The following is a 14,628-nucleotide window of genomic DNA, read 5'->3' as shown; positions in this document are numbered from 1 at the left end:
AACGCACGGACCTAGCCCACTTTTGAGCTTGTTTAAGGCCTCTAAAAAAATGTATATAACATGGCACACACGTTACACACACGAAACGCCGCAGATATAGCTTTCATAAAGTCATGTCCAGAAACTCTAACGACCTCGAGCCTGCAAAGACGACATCGAATCCTGCATCATTGGCATTACCAGCACCACTGCCGCAGCAATCAGCTCTCGCATCGTCGTCAAGTAATATGGTCGCGGGTCAGAAACGTTCATCGTCACCGCCTAAGGATCCCATTCCAACACAGCGTCGCCGGTCAGTCATGATGGAAACAGCCCCTTCTTTGGTGCCACTATATCACCGCCGATAGATGATGAAACCGTGGATAAGCCCGCGAATCCCTCCAGCGATTTCCGAAGGACTATCAACGTGACTTTGTTGATGTCGAAGGAAGCAGAAAGCGGTGTGAACAAAAACGGACAGAAATGAGAAGGGGTGGTGGCTCAGGAGAGTGAAGATGTGGAGATGGAGACGGTGATGGATGTGATGGTTGGCAGGGATCACCGTAATACAAAGGATTGCAAGGAGAACCCTAATACGTTGGAGAGCGGCGACCAGCAGCGAGAGCAATTGCCACTCTAGGATAACCAGGAATGTCAACAGCAGCCGCAGTCGCAGAGCCAGGAACAGAGCCCGATAAGCACAGGGCAAACACCAGAGGGCGATGTTGACTGCAAAGCACCCAACGTCCGCGAGATTAAATGTATGTGTAAGGCTTTTCATTTCCAGGAGGTCGTGACAAAGTGATTGCCAAGGATCTTTTCATTTGTGATATCTGGTCCATGTCGTTATCAGATGCACAAAAATACGTCTTTAGAGCGTCTGTATTTCATGTGGAATTCTGCCAGACCGGTCAGCAACAATCGCATAACATACTTTACGATAGACAACTGTTTGAAATACGGGTATTCAACGACCATATCGGACCCTTCAATATAGCAAACGCGTTTCGACTCCAATGCTTGATGACCAAGCATTATGAGGTATTTAAAACCGATGCCATTTTTTTTATCGTCGTACTGATAAGCAAGCGAACGAAAGTAGGAATAAGGAGTCCTTTTATATATCACGGCTTTTGGCCATAGGTCGTACAGCACTTTGCTTGTACACAAAGTTCAATGACAGTAAACGCGCCAGCGCGATTTTCGCGTTGTGCTGCAATATGGTACGTTCACAATTTCAACCCCGCTACTGGTGAAACAAGCGTACGCTCAGCATGCCTTTGTAAACATCTGTACATCTCTCTTTCCCTTACTTCGTTTAGATGAGCATGTACAACATGTCTCCAGAGGAGGCTTTCAAAGCATTTACCGATGTCGAGCCAAAGACCACACCCTATCGCGACGTGTGGGGCCGGTCCCAGCCTGTTTGAGATCGCGATCCTGGGCTGCTTGAGTGGGGTTCGCAAGACAATCGACATGGGATTATTGCAAAACTCGATACCTTTGGCGTGGAGGATTATGAAAAGCATGGCAATACCAAGTACGGCGGCTTTAATTGGGTCACGCCGTTTTTTATTGTATTCACAAGCCCAAAGGACAAAATTACAAGATGGCAACTGCCGCGAAACTTGAAAAAAGCTGAGTGCAAAGCAAGAACCAAGGCCAAGGCGAAGGAAAACGGATAGGACAACTTGAGTAGCATGGATAGTGAGAATGAATGGGATAATGTTTCAGAATAAGATACCTCGTCAGCAGAATCGAATGGTAGCTCGTCTGAATCTTCAATGGAGTCTGATAGTCCCTCAAGGAAATCATTGCCAGGAAATTCATCAGTGGAATCGCTACAGACGACAACACCTTGCCCACCACAACGCCGTCGCCTGACTCCGAGAGCAAGAACAGCAGCGCCACTGATGGCAAAACAGAGGACTCAGCGAATGCTAGCGCGACAGTAGCTCTATCAAGCCCCAGCGACAGCCGCAGCGATGCTTCTGCTTCCAAGGAGGACAACGACGTGGATACTAGCAAAAACAGCAACTCCGCCTGTACCTGCAATAAGAAGAAACACCCTCGAACCCATTTTTCCGACACCTGCTCGACTATATCAAATCACATAACGTTAAGTCCGTGATTCGGCTAAACGAGATTGTATATGACACCCAGCACTTCCGTGCACACGGATTCCACCATGCAGATTTGACCTACGCAGGCGGTACCTGTCCGTCATTGAGACTGGTACAGATGTTTTGCTGGTATGTGAGGAGGCGATCGGGGATGCCCGTCAAAGAGACGTCTTCAGTGACGATCTGAGCGATATCAGCGACGATTATGACAGTCTTCATGGCGATGAAAGTCGACGCGTCGGTGGAGGTGTGGTCGCGGCGCACTGCATAGGCGGTTTAAGTAGGACGGGGACGATGGTCGGCATGCTTTTCTGATGCGGTACTTTGGCTTTACAGCATCGGAGACGACTGGATACTTGCGGATTATGCGACCAGGGAGCGTGTTGGGTCCCCAGCAGAACTAACTGGCGGCAAACGAGCGGAAGATTCGAAACAGTTCAAGGTTCAACGATCCATGGGAGTTTAGGATATGAAGGTGCAGTGTTGGAGGGGCAGAGGCCCAGGGTCGATTATGCACAATGTCTCAGTGTATTTACCAAAGCCCATGAACGTCTCCAGCTGACTATTCCTGGAGATGAAGCGGCGTGGGGAAAACCGAGGTGATAAGGATAGAGCCGTGATCGAAGGCGTTGGCGTGGGAGGCGGTGAGAGAGGTAATAATGGCAGTGACGACGTAGAAGTAGGGGCGAAAAGCAATGATGTCAATCTCACGGCAGCAGCAACAGCGAAGGTTGCGTCTAACAGAGATAAGCATATGGGTTGGTTCGAAACATTTAATGACAGCAAGCGTCGGCGAGCGCTCTCAAGAATCCTCCCACGCAATCGCTGTTGCACCTTTGTCCCGATTTCAGGACAAATCGGGTACAATTGAAGAGGAGGAAGTGAAGGGTGTGGATATGAAGGACACAAATGCGGCTCCAGAACTTCAGATCGTTGATAACATCAAGAGGGACGAGTCTTCTTCATCTCGAGAGCCATCGCCATTGCCACCGCCATCGACTCCAGGTCTGAATGTGCAGCAAATCAGCAATAAGTACTATGTCATCCCAGTGCAACCCAGTGCAGCCCAGAAAGCAAGACCGTACGCGCCATGGAGCCAAGCGTCTGGCCTCTCGAATGCTTCGGCGGTGAGCCAGGGCCAGGACCAAGGCCAACAAGGTATCGTTTTGGTTATGATCCAACTCCGACAAAGGAAGGAAAACACCTTCATCATGATGACCGTGCGCAGAACAGGAAGGAAGGTTCGACGGGTAACAATGTATCATTGCCGCATGCTTATCTTGACACTGGGAGAGACTAATACCAGCGACGCCAAGGGATGCACGGATGCTGGTGGAACTGGAAGCGATAACAGCAGCGGTGATAACACAGTCGTAAACAATAACAACAATATCAACATGATACTAGCAATCACAACAACACACTAGCTGCCATGACCGACACTGCACCTGAGAAGCCCGGTGTGGAAACCAAGGACTCATCTAATCCATAGACGGTCCACGAGGCCGGTGGTACTCGTTCGCTGCAGCCTCAAAATGAGACTCTCGTGGCCTCAAACTTGAATTGGGTTGCTGAGATGTCTGCGAAAAAGGAAAAAAAGTGCTAATGCACAATCATTTCATTCTTTGGGTCGAACTTACTAGTCTATTGTGCGCATATTCAATTGAAATATTGCTTGAAAATAAAGATAATGGCAAGCGAAGTAACACATTGACATTTGCTTCCGTTCATTTTTCATACCTTGCAACATTACAGCATGGTCTAGCTGATGGTCAATCGATAGTCGTCTACTTGTGCTTAGGCGATGAGAGGATTAAAGAGCGTTGTTATCAAGATTTCATCAGGACAAGGAGAAATGAGCCATGGGTCTCCTCGCATGCATGCCACACCGGTTTTGTCGGACAATTGCCGTTAGCGGTTCCTTGCGTTTATGAACTGCAGTTGTATTTTGCATGACGCGCTAGTGGAGCTCGAACTCGAAGAGAGGAGGGAAAAGATACATTCTCCATTTTTAATGATGATATACAAGTGTGTTTTATACAAAGTGATGGGGAGGGGGGTTTTGGCGTTGGGAGAATCTAAGTTCTATGTATTGTGAATGAGAGTAAATGCTTTTAGCTCGCGTCGCGTCTATCCGCAGGCGACGACTTGGGTCTGAAGGGTTTCTCTCCAGTTTTTAGTCTGCATCTGCACCTTCTGCTTGATTTCCAACATCCTCGCCTCCTCCTCGGCCTCCTGAATCCGCTCCTGGAGCGTGCGCACGGGTGGGATCGGCGGCCAGACCTGGAACAAATCGCGGTGCATGAGTACCTTGCGCATCATTAGCTGGCATCGGCACTCGCTCCGCTTCGAGTGCATCGGTACCGGTGAGGCCAGCGTCGGACGGTCCTCGTCCAGATGGACGATGAACGACTGTCGCGTCGGTAGGAACTGATGTGGCAACAGGCGCTGGATCTTGGGGATATACTGCAGTTCGTAAAGACCGTACTCAAATTGGTCCTGGCCGTCGGTCGAGGGGTCCAAAAGAGGGGAATACGGCTCCAGGAACTCGGAGGGCAGATGACGGGCCGAGTTGTCCTCGTGGCTGTTGACATTGTTGTTGTTCGTTGTATTGCTGGCGGCATTGGCACTGTTGTTGGTGGTGGTGGTGCTGTTGCTGTTGCTGTTGCTGTTGTTGCTGCTACTGCTACTGCTGGTATTGCTGTTGTTGAGGGCGGTAGTCGTGCTCGAAGGATTGTCGCCACCATTAGCCGTTTCGTCCGTCTCCTCCTTCTCAACGCGTTCAGCACCCTTGTCGGAAGCAACAGCAAGCGAGGCCTCGTACGCACGGTCTTCAGATTCATCATCCTCGTCCGTCCGCTTATCATCCCCATTCATACTCTCCGCTCCCTCAATCTTTCCATCTACGTCCTCAAAGACTTCATTTTGAACAACATCGTCATCCTGATTTTTATCTTCCTCAAGCTCATCCGCCGCCGTCGTCGTCGTCGGCGCAACCACCGCGTCATTCCTTCCCTCGTCCGCTGCTTCCTCCAAGACACCGTCGACGCCTTCCCCTGCTGGAGTAGAATCATTCCACCTCGGGTACAGGTACGACGTTGCCGGTCCAAGAACAGGTTCCACAAAGATATAACGCCGACCACGTTTCAAATGGGCAACGCCTTCACGGATGAAGCTCTTCTGGGCCATGTAATAATCCCCCTCTGGCCACACTAGATCATGGGCTGCTGCCCAATCCTGCCCTGCTGCAGCGATCGATTTCATTTGAGCCAGCTCATCATCCGCAGATAGCGTTTGATTGTGCATCGTCCCTTGATCGCTATCGATCATGTCGCGTTGCTCTTGCTCTTTCTCTTGTGCATCCTTCTCCTGTTGTTGCTGCTGCTGCTCTTGGGAAAATTGCTCCACACGTTGTTGGTCCTGCTCAGCGCCGACGACAATCTGCTCAGACACCGCCCATCTCAGGAACCGATGTGCGAGTGCAGTTTGAAGCTGCGCGAGCGGGATGTTTGTCGGAGGATGTTGCCATCCAGAAGTCGCTGTTGATGAACATGCAGGCGTATCCTGTTGAGCTTGGGCGTGTGCAATTGAAGGGCATGACGAGGGCGAGACGACATTGTCGATGGTGTGGTTGCTGCTGCTGCTGTTGCCAATGATACCGCAGCATGCATTGCTACCACAACTACTGGCGAAGTCGCTATTAAACAGCGCAGAGAGTTGAGTAGCGCCCGAACGACGAGGAGTCACAACCGCGTGGTGTGAACGTGGACAGGGGCGAGTCGTGTGATCCACAGAGGTCGAACTCAAACTCGAGCTGTTTGGAGAGCAGCAACAGTAAAGAGACGAATGCGATTCCGAAGAGCTAGAGGACGAAGGGAAGGGGCGTAGCGGCGCCGTTGCGGATGTTGTTGATGTGATAGCTCCTGTGGTGGATATTGAGGATCGCTGGACGATCGAGACCCTGGGGAGAAACTCTTGGAGACAGCAGGTCCGCAACCGGTAGACGAGTGGATTCGAGAGTGCGGGCGGTGAGGGTGTCAGGTCCAGGGTCGAGTGTGGGGGAGGGGGAGGGGGAGGGGCAGCACGGCAGGGCATTATGATTATGAGATATTAAATTACTGGTATATGGAGTATATGGATTGAACGGAGCGGAGCGAGAGAGGGGGAAGGGTCCAATGAGCGGGAGCGGGAGAAATGTGTTCTGCAGGAGTCGAAGCGAAGAAAAGAGAGAAACGGGGGTTGAGTGTGTTGGAGGATGGTATGGAGATATATGCGGCTGTTTCTCAGCGGTGTTCGAGGGCGTAACGCAGCTGCAGTTTTGTTGTCTGTGGGGGTAATGAATGGGGAGGGGAGGGGGAGGGGAGGAGGGAAGAAAGAGAAAGAGAGAGAAAGAGGTGAGAAGAGGGTGTGATATAATACAAAAGAAGAGATGGCGGGTACAACGACGACAGGGAAGGGCTACACGAACAAGAACACGCAAACAATCCAATCAGAAGGCGGACCCAAAGAAAAAAAAAAGAGTCAAGCAACCCTAGTTCTGCAGGAATGAAAACGGTGCGAATGGATTAGGTCGTCCTTTGTTTGTTTGCAGCAAGGGAGCAAGAGAGGAGAAAGAAGGAAGCTTGGATGTGTGACAGGACGAGCGAAAGAGGGAGTGTGATGGAACGAGAGAAGAGACGGATAAAAGCGGAGAGGTTGGCTGACAAGAGAGGAAGAGAGAGGGAGCGAAGCAATTGGAGAAAGACCACACAGGGAGAGTGTGGGAGAGTAAGTGAACGGGAAGATGTAGTGGCAATCAGAATGAGAATCGGGGCCGGAAACAAATATAAAGAAAGAGAACGAGAAGGAAGAGAGACTCTAACAAAAAAAACCAGAGGGTCTGCTTCCTTTTATACCTGGGAGACGAGGGGCCAAAGAAACGCGTTTCCCTCCTCCTCTCATGTGATTTTTCGCTCTCTTTCTCTTACTTTGCCCATGGTCATCTTTCTATCTCTCTGAAGGACTTTTCTGGGCCCCTGTATGAAGCTGTCAGTAGACCACATCAGCTCAACACCATTCCTTTCTCCCCGTGTGTGCACACACCTACCCCCGATCTCTCTCTTCTCGCTCTTGCTCTTTGTCTGACTACACACATGTCCATCCACCCATCGCATCGGATGCGTCCTTTTTTCCTGCAATGCATCCTGCACTGCAAAAAAGGGCTATTTTTTTGAGATATGAATAGAAAATCGAATACAACCAGACCTGGGTCCCATTTTATAAAGAAAGCGAGAGAGAGCCGAAAAAAAAATCTCACCAAAGTCTATGCCCATGTCCTGGGTCGGGACCGCATCTAATTATTTTCTTCCCGACAATTGAAAAGGGCTGACTCGTACTGAATGCACAACAGACAGGCACACGCGACAATATGAATCCATGTAGCATGGCATGGTATGAGCAACATGGCCATGGGCATGGACATGGCAAGTTTTGGTATGGTGTGGGTTTCATTATGCGTGTGAGTAAAACTAGGTAGGTGCGTAGGCACACATATCTCATTCTCCTCCTTTTCTGGCCACATCCGTTTCCTTCCAATTCATATGCCCCTGCGTGCCCTTTTTTTTCTATCGTCAACGAACACGGGCCAACGAACATAAAAAACAAAGTAATGAACGGGGACCCCCACACCCTAATTCGCTGCCATTTATACATTTGACCGGTGATGACATGATTTCGCAAGTTTGTTATCTAGCCTAGTTCTACTGATACGGATTGTTCAGGGCAAGCCTAGAAAATAAAACAGTTTCTAGCTCTTTCTCTGGTATCCCCGTATTTCGTTGTAATCTGCTTTTCGCTCCGTGTCCGAGGAAGTAGACAAGGGACGACGACGAAAGACGAGGAGCTAGATCCGAATAGTGGTGCCTGTGAATTGTCGACACTTGCATGTGAACAACGGGGGAAGTGGTGTTTCTCCTTCTGCCCCTTCTTTGCGCAATGATCGACACCAAAAAAAAAAAAAAAGATCTAAGGGATCTTGAACCCACCCCCAAAACAGCCTTTCCTGCCCCCTTTATTTCTTTTAGGCATAACAATCTCTTCGCCTAGGAATTTTTTAATTCAGTCCAAGGTTCTCCGGTACGCGACCCAGTCAATCAGGTTCCAGTCTACATAGGGCTCCAGCCGGATATTGTGTCGATCCTGGTACTCTTTCACTGTCCCCAGTGTCACCACTGCCACATCCTTCATCAGATCCGTCGTCAACGCCGCTGCAGTTGCAGTCGTAGTGCTTGGCATGCCGCTCTCCTCCTCCGCTCCCGCGACCGTCGCGTCCTCACCGTCGCTGTCTACCATTTCCAAGATCGAAACCGGATCAACATCCTGTGTCAAATATTGCTGCTGCTCTTGCTGTCCTGGCAGATGCCTCCGTTCTTGATTCTGCAGCAGCTGAGCATGAGCGAGAGCATCATTCGCCTGCAACGCTGCAATCGCCGAGCTTACAATCGCCTGCACACTCGTGTTATTACTACCACTGACGTTAGACCCAGAAGGCTGTCTCGAATGCACCTTTGAGTAATGATGCCCCAGACCAGTTCCACCACCACCACCGACGCCAGCGCTAGTGCTGCTCTCGCCCTCATGCCCACCACTTGAACCTGCAACAGCCCCATCCTGCAGCACACCCGACTCCAACAACTGCTGCTGCTCATGGAACTTGACTAGCTTCTGATAATTCCGCTTCGCATTCTTGATCGCAACCGATCCAGCCTGCTCCGCCGGCGAGACCCAATGCCTCATCCATCCCATCCCTACAAGTGTCTCCAACAAATCCTCTTCCATAATCCCCGTCTTCGCAGCTAGCTCCCGGATCGAGAACGCAATCTCCTTGGTCACGTCTGTTTTTTCTACTTCTGTCGGTAGCGGAGCATCGACATCCATAGGCCCAGCGTCATTTCTCTGGGTCCTCACATCCGGCAACGCAACACCCTCCCCACTCGGTTCTATCGAGGATGACGATGATGATGATACCTCTATTCCATTTCCACCTTGTACTGAAGGTTGCGCTCCCGCCGCGGCCGCTGTTGTCGCGTCCTGTTTAATCGACGCAATCCGACTCTTCCGCCTCTGAGTCGCCAAAGGGAGGACGATCCGCTTCGCGGGCCAGGGTTTCGGATACAGCTCCCTCAAAATGGCCGTGATCCAGTACGAGACGTACCCTAGTTTGCCCAGATCTGAAAGCGGCTTCTCAGGAGACCCGACCTTGCCCTCGATCTTTGTCAACTCGTAGCCTATGTGTGCAAAAAGTTGTTTTATGTATTCAAATAAACAAAAACGTTAGTTTGCTTGACCCGGCTCAGCTGGTCATTTGGAATCTTGCACTCAAACAATAACTATATGGATCGATAAGAATGACGCGTGTTGAAACTAAAAAATTAGACCCTTCGATTTCATTTTGTCGATTTGGGTAAGCGTGGTACAGGCAGGAACGGAACGCAGGACCCATGCTCTTCGGTCAATTGAAAGACCAAATTACGATCGTCCAAGCGCATTAAAGAAAAAATGGGGCAAGGAAGGGAGACAGGGAATAGAGTGCAGGAGACAGACTTACTAAACTCGATCAACAGCTTTCCGTATGACTTTCGTTGAAACGGGGGTAGGATCAAGATGCATGCTAAATTGTACCCATCATATGAGACAATCTCCTAGTATAGTTAAAGACCATAGTCCATAAAAAGTAAAAAGTCGTAGAAAATGCCGCACGCGATTAGTACCTATCCTACTCAAGCTGCGGGGCAGCACGTAGGCCCAACGATGTCACCCTGCATTAGCCAAATTAATTTGCATAAAGACCAGGGTTGAAGGTGGAGGATGAAAGAGAGGGGGACCGGAAATTACGCAGGTCGCTGGTCTCCCTTTATTTTTTCCCTCCTCCCGTCGGTCTTTATGTCGCGTGCATGCCACATGTACCAGCCAAATTACAGCCATCATACTCCTGATGTCAAAAATACCTAAGTAGAACGGCCCTACATGTCATATCGCATAGCCAAAAATAAAAATAAAACTGTGATTATGATTGTTACCTTTGAAAAGAATCCCACAGGCACATCAGCTCGATCCCCAGGCCGCGTCTCGGTTAGGACAAAGAAGTGGAAGCCATGAATGTCGAAATACAAGGTCTTGTTATCCAAAAATAACTTGGCGAGCAACGACAAATTCTGGCAATAAAGCTGTTAAAAAAAATACATCGACTGTGAGTCAGAGGACACATTTTCGCTTGTTTTACCAACACTACTTCTGCTCCTGTAGAAGCCCCTCTTTCTTTTCGATGAATCGTCAACTGTACCGCACCTTGTTGGTTTTTCCATCGACCTTGTAGATCTTATTCACGCCCTTAGAATAGACCACCGTCCCTGGAGGTTTCTTCCGCTTACAGCTCTTCGTATGACTCATGAAGCTCTCGACTTGCCGAATGTACTTCAAACAGTATTCGCAAATAAACAGTCGTTGGCAGTCCTGGTATTCTTCAGGAAAGGGCGAGTAATACCAAGTCGCGATGTCGTATCCTGCATAAAGAATCCATTCCACGTTCCTGACTCGGGGCACCTCCTCGTCATCGTGGTGATCGTGTCCGTGTCCGTGTCCATGTCCGTGTGTATTGGCCGAGCTGTTGCTACTCCGAGTTGTACTGTCCTGGCTGATCTCGCCTGATTTCTATGTGTTCCCCAATGTTTGTGTATGTATCTCATATGGCGAGTCAGCTTACATGTACTTTCGGACAAAAAAACAACAACTCCAGATCAGCTCTGAGTATATATACCTTGCGCGAGGGTGTTTTGAGCGACTCCATCAGCAATTGGACCTCATCCTTGATAAACTTCCGTTTCGGCCGTGAACCCTCCCCTGCGACATCTGGCAGTAACACTGATGATCCCTGGCTTCCATCGCTGTTGGTCACTGTGAAATCCGATCCTGATGCTGCATCCTCTGGTAATGTCCCCTCTGCGGGTAATGGTATCTTCAGCGGCATAAGTCGTTTCATGTCAACCCATTCGTCCAGCCGTTTGTCCGCTAGAAGAATGCCATAAGTCGATAAGTCCTTTGGGATAACTTCAAATCGCTGTACTTGGGATCTGGAAAACGGCCTGCATGGACTTACTGCCCTCGTAATGGACATAGACATCCGTATCCATTTCTGTCACTCTCTTTCCCAAGACTTCTACTTTATCTATTCAGTGTTTACATGAATATAGAAAAAATAAAAAAATAAAAAAAGGTAGGCGTTGCTGAGCGATCGATCCTGTGTCGAGAAAGCATCATGCAGTCTGAATGAATCCTTGCCGCCATTACTGCCTTGACGTACATTCACGCCCATCCTTGCCAATAATGCCATAAAAGTTTCCAATCTCAACAACGCTCGAGTCCTTTTCCTTCTTTGTGTCCATGACGTCCCCGTGATGCTGATGTGTTGTATCGATCAACTCGGTCTCTTCGTCTGGGTTCCTTTACGCGAACTTCAGGAATTGAGGTAAGCCACTTGACGCGTTTGGAAGTTTTTTTTCTTTTAGTATTTCACCACGCGTCGCGCGCACGCTCGTCGCGCGCGAGAGCAAGATCCAGAAAGACGCGTGTGAGAAGATACGTTGTGATTGCGAACAATGGCTATTGAGACCCACGAACTGTGTATGGAATTCATATAAGCGTACATCCATTGGCTTTTTTAATTCTACATTTGGCCTTGAATGACAGATAGGAAAACCCTGGACGTGATGATGCTGCCGCCCCTGATTTATACAGCTTGACGACTCACCGAAATAAAGAGCTTCGTGCCATTCTTGTTGCGGGTCAAATTTGGAGCTTCCTTGTTTTTGGCTTTTTTTTCAACAGGAGATCATCCTTTTACCGTCAACAGTGCTGTTTATTGCAATATCAGAGTACACTGCAATAAATGGAACAGAACGACCGAGAGAGTACGATTCATAATACGTTAAATGGAATATACTAAGCGGTACGAGCCAGCGCACGCTCTTCGTTGTTGCCAAACGTTTTCATTCTTTTTTTTTTTTTTTTTTTTTAGCCTTTTCTGCTTTGTGTGAGTGGGTGGGTATGTGTGTATGTGTGTATGTGTGTATGTGTGTATGTGTGTATGTGATGAAGAGGGTTGCAAGGAGAAAAAAAAACGACAGCGACTCGGATCAAACTACGTGCCTTGCCGGATCCTAAACCACAATCACCAACGCTTCCAAAGTTGAGTCATATTCCGCTCACTTATTAAATTACAATGGGTGCTGTTCCTCCATCGGTGATTCCGGGATACGGTCCTTCGAGAAACCATGGTTATTGCCGCTGCCGGTGCCCTTTCCAATCATATCCCTCGTTGGAGTCACAGGAACCGTACGCGACGAGCGCACCTTGTTCGCCGATGACAGCTTGCTCACCGTCGTCGTCGTTGTCGTGCCCGACAACGAGATCGAGCGCGATTTACGCGTGGTCGAGCCGCCAACACCGCGCTCTGTCTTTCTTGAAATCAAGGAAGAGCTGAACGACTGCCGGCGCGGGGTCACTGCTGGCGAGCCAGTGGCGCTCAATGGCATGGGGCTCGTGGGGGAATGGATCCGTAATCCTGCCATTTGTGTCTCGTGATCCTGATCCCTGTACATGTCATAGTGTTGTTGGCTACCGTAGGACGAGTATTGACCATAAGCACTGCTGCCGTAGCCCTGTGGGTGATGGCTGGACATCTGTGCAAGTCGACTGTTGTACGCTGCTGATACTGTGGGTTCGGGTCCCACGAATCCTGATGGACTGTACATATCAGGCGAGACTGATTCTGCAGAATGGTGGCAAATTAAAACGAAAAAAGAATGAGTTTTTGCTTTTTTTTTTCCTACGTCTCATTTTCAAACAGAACAAAAAGAGATACCGTTTTCAAAAACCATGTCCAACTTACCACCAGGATGAGGACCAGCAGGCAACAGAGGGCTCGCAGGGTAGGACTCTGAATCTTTGCGGTCGTAATAGCTGGAATCATGCGCTTGAGCTGCAATATGCGAAGCCGAGCCCAGGGACTGGTAAGGGTATGACGGTCCATATGCGTAGCCAGAGTAGTAAGGATACTCGCCAGGGGAGATTGGTGATCCAAGAGGTCCGCCTCCACCGCTGCTGACGCTGTCGTTTCTGTAATGGCGCCGCGAGTCTGAGCTATGAGAGCACTCCATGTGCGCATCATCATTGTCAGCATAGTGGCCTGGGGAGCGGCCACGGACGACCAAGGGCGCCGAGAACGAGTTGGCGACCAAGACTAAGTCTCCGTTGTCGAGTTCTGCAAAGAGATCAACGTGCACCTGATAATACTGCTGGGCAGCTCTGCGCTTGCCATTGTTAGCCGTCGCTGTCTTGAACTGCACCCGCTCAAACGTGACCACGCTTGGACTAGCGGGTCCAGTAGCACTGGTGCTCAAGTCGCCGCCGGCCCGGATATGCGTCGGCCGAGGGGTAATCTGCGGGCCTTTGTCACGTTTTGGGGTATGCTGGACAAGCTCGATCACCTTCTCTCCGTTCTGGATCTGTGCTCCAATGCAAACCAAAAAGGCCCTGACTGTGACCAGATCGCCATTCCGGTCTAGGAGACAGGGCACCTCGGGGTGGACAGAGGAGTCCAGTCCGAGAATGGAAAAGGACGCACTGAGTTGGAAATAATTGCGACGATAGCAGGTCCAGTCGTTCGCGGCTAAAAAGAAACCTCTGTCGATCTTGGCTGCAATCTTGATGTTGTAGCTATAATTTCATGCACAAATACGGAATAAGGATGCGTGCGGTGAACGTTAGTTGACAAATGCGGGGTTAAATAAATGGGCACCAGGCTGGTGTAGGTGCACAATTCTCTCAAGTGGGTGGAATGTGGCTGGAAGGATGCTCACCTCATGGACTGGTCAACACTGAAGAGGTTGTAGTGCTGCTGGGCAGGATAGAAATACGGGCTCTCCTGGTGGGCAAAGGTCTCTGACCGTCGCTTGGGTCTCGCTGCGACCAGCGCATGAGCAGTCGAGGGCGAGGGTGCCGAGGTCGAGTAGACCATCGAGGAGCTGTCTGACTTGCTGCTGGGAAGCACACCCTCGGGGCCAATGCCGAGTCCGGCGCCGTGGCCCTCTGGCAGACTCGAGTCGACGCTGCTGTGGCTGTTGTGGTTGGGGTTGCTGTGACTGTGGGCACTTGATCCATAAGGGTGGTTTCTATTTGGGATCACCGGCAAGAAGAAGAACGAAGACGTTTGTTTGTTTAAACACTATCCGTCTGATGGGAACACAGCTCGCATGCTGATTGGCTCCCACCCTGTGCTGCCTTCGTGTGACAAAGCCAAGAAACACGGCCCATTCTCCTGCTTCTTTCGTTTTCGTTTGGACCAGAATAAACCCCCGATGCTCCTCCCCTTCGAGTTTGAGCACCATCCTTCGCCATCCATCAGTGTACATTAATAGCAACAACAACAATAACAACAACAACAACAGCCAAAGAAGAAAAGAAGAGACAAGGGCTCTGAACATTCCATTTA

General features: G+C 49.8%; 6 protein-coding genes across 6 annotated transcripts; 2 read left to right on the top strand and 4 right to left on the bottom strand.

Annotated features, from left to right (window-relative positions):
* Positions 1-113: 113 nt before the first annotated feature.
* On the top strand, positions 114-2,583 carry BC939DRAFT_532796 (uncharacterized protein; the record flags this gene model as incomplete). Its single annotated transcript, XM_051561675.1, has 7 exons — positions 114-323; positions 620-740; positions 1,123-1,202; positions 1,302-1,403; positions 1,778-2,024; positions 2,143-2,349; positions 2,447-2,583. The coding sequence occupies 7 exons, from the start codon at positions 114-116 to the stop codon at positions 2,566-2,568; spliced, it is 1,089 nt and encodes a 362-aa protein (XP_051407468.1). The 3' UTR covers positions 2,569-2,583.
* Positions 2,584-2,878: 295 nt separating this feature from the next.
* On the top strand, positions 2,879-3,529 carry BC939DRAFT_532795 (uncharacterized protein; the record flags this gene model as incomplete). Its single annotated transcript, XM_051561674.1, has 1 exon — positions 2,879-3,529. The coding sequence occupies one exon, from the start codon at positions 2,879-2,881 to the stop codon at positions 3,527-3,529; it is 651 nt and encodes a 216-aa protein (XP_051407467.1).
* A 703-nt stretch (positions 3,530-4,232) lies between these two features.
* BC939DRAFT_507429 (uncharacterized protein) lies at positions 4,233-6,197 on the bottom strand (the record flags this gene model as incomplete). Its single annotated transcript, XM_051560883.1, has 1 exon — positions 4,233-6,197. The coding sequence occupies one exon, from the start codon at positions 6,195-6,197 to the stop codon at positions 4,233-4,235; it is 1,965 nt and encodes a 654-aa protein (XP_051407466.1).
* Positions 6,198-8,121: 1,924 nt separating this feature from the next.
* Positions 8,122-10,728, bottom strand: BC939DRAFT_465993 (acyl-CoA N-acyltransferase). The gene is made up of 4 exons (XM_051557594.1): positions 10,428-10,728; positions 10,160-10,306; positions 9,688-9,781; positions 8,122-9,367 (listed from the first exon to the last, which is right to left on the bottom strand). The coding sequence occupies exons 1-4, from the start codon at positions 10,527-10,529 to the stop codon at positions 8,199-8,201; spliced, it is 1,512 nt and encodes a 503-aa protein (XP_051407465.1). The 5' UTR covers positions 10,530-10,728; the 3' UTR covers positions 8,122-8,198.
* Positions 10,729-10,736: 8 nt separating this feature from the next.
* Positions 10,737-11,456, bottom strand: BC939DRAFT_465991 (uncharacterized protein). Its single transcript, XM_051557593.1, has 3 exons — positions 11,440-11,456; positions 11,236-11,304; positions 10,737-11,147 (listed from the first exon to the last, which is right to left on the bottom strand). The coding sequence occupies exons 2-3, from the start codon at positions 11,267-11,269 to the stop codon at positions 10,834-10,836; spliced, it is 348 nt and encodes a 115-aa protein (XP_051407464.1). The 5' UTR covers positions 11,270-11,304; positions 11,440-11,456; the 3' UTR covers positions 10,737-10,833.
* A 1,507-nt stretch (positions 11,457-12,963) lies between these two features.
* BC939DRAFT_330742 (uncharacterized protein) lies at positions 12,964-14,254 on the bottom strand. Its single transcript, XM_051551589.1, has 2 exons — positions 13,997-14,254; positions 12,964-13,853 (listed from the first exon to the last, which is right to left on the bottom strand). Exons 1-2 carry the CDS (start codon positions 14,152-14,154, stop codon positions 12,977-12,979), a joined length of 1,035 nt encoding a protein of 344 aa, XP_051407463.1. The 5' UTR covers positions 14,155-14,254; the 3' UTR covers positions 12,964-12,976.
* Between the last annotated feature and the right edge of the window lie 374 nt (positions 14,255-14,628).

The sequence above is a fragment of the Gamsiella multidivaricata genome (assembly GCF_025024155.1).
Source record: "Gamsiella multidivaricata strain RSA 2152 chromosome Unknown BC939scaffold_94, whole genome shotgun sequence".
In the NCBI taxonomy this organism is placed as follows: Eukaryota; Fungi; Mortierellomycota; class Mortierellomycetes; order Mortierellales; family Mortierellaceae; genus Gamsiella; species Gamsiella multidivaricata.
The sequence above is the reverse complement of the archived record's forward strand: the minus strand, read 5'-3'. Positions and strand labels throughout refer to the sequence as shown.

Excerpts from the sequence above, each read along its gene's own strand:
- BC939DRAFT_465991 (XM_051557593.1), bottom strand. The coding sequence starts at position 11,269 with ATGGATACGGATGTCTATGTCCATTACGAGGGCA. Across the intron at positions 11,148-11,235 it reads CTATGTCCATTACGAGGGCA|CGGACAAACGGCTGGACGAA; the intron begins GTAAGTCCATGC and ends GCATTCTTCTAG.
- BC939DRAFT_330742 (XM_051551589.1), bottom strand. The coding sequence starts at position 14,154 with ATGGTCTACTCGACCTCGGCACCCTCGCCCTCGACTGCTCATGCGCTG. Across the intron at positions 13,854-13,996 it reads AGTGTTGACCAGTCCATGAG|CTACAACATCAAGATTGCAG; the intron begins GTGAGCATCCTT and ends ATGAAATTATAG.
- BC939DRAFT_465993 (XM_051557594.1), bottom strand. The coding sequence starts at position 10,529 with ATGAGTCATACGAAGAGCTGTAAGCGGAAGAAACCTCCAGGGACGGTG. Across the intron at positions 9,782-10,159 it reads CTGTGGGATTCTTTTCAAAG|GAGATTGTCTCATATGATGG; the intron begins GTAACAATCATA and ends TAACTATACTAG. Across the intron at positions 9,368-9,687 it reads AAAGCTGTTGATCGAGTTTA|GCTACGAGTTGACAAAGATC; the intron begins GTAAGTCTGTCT and ends TTGCACACATAG.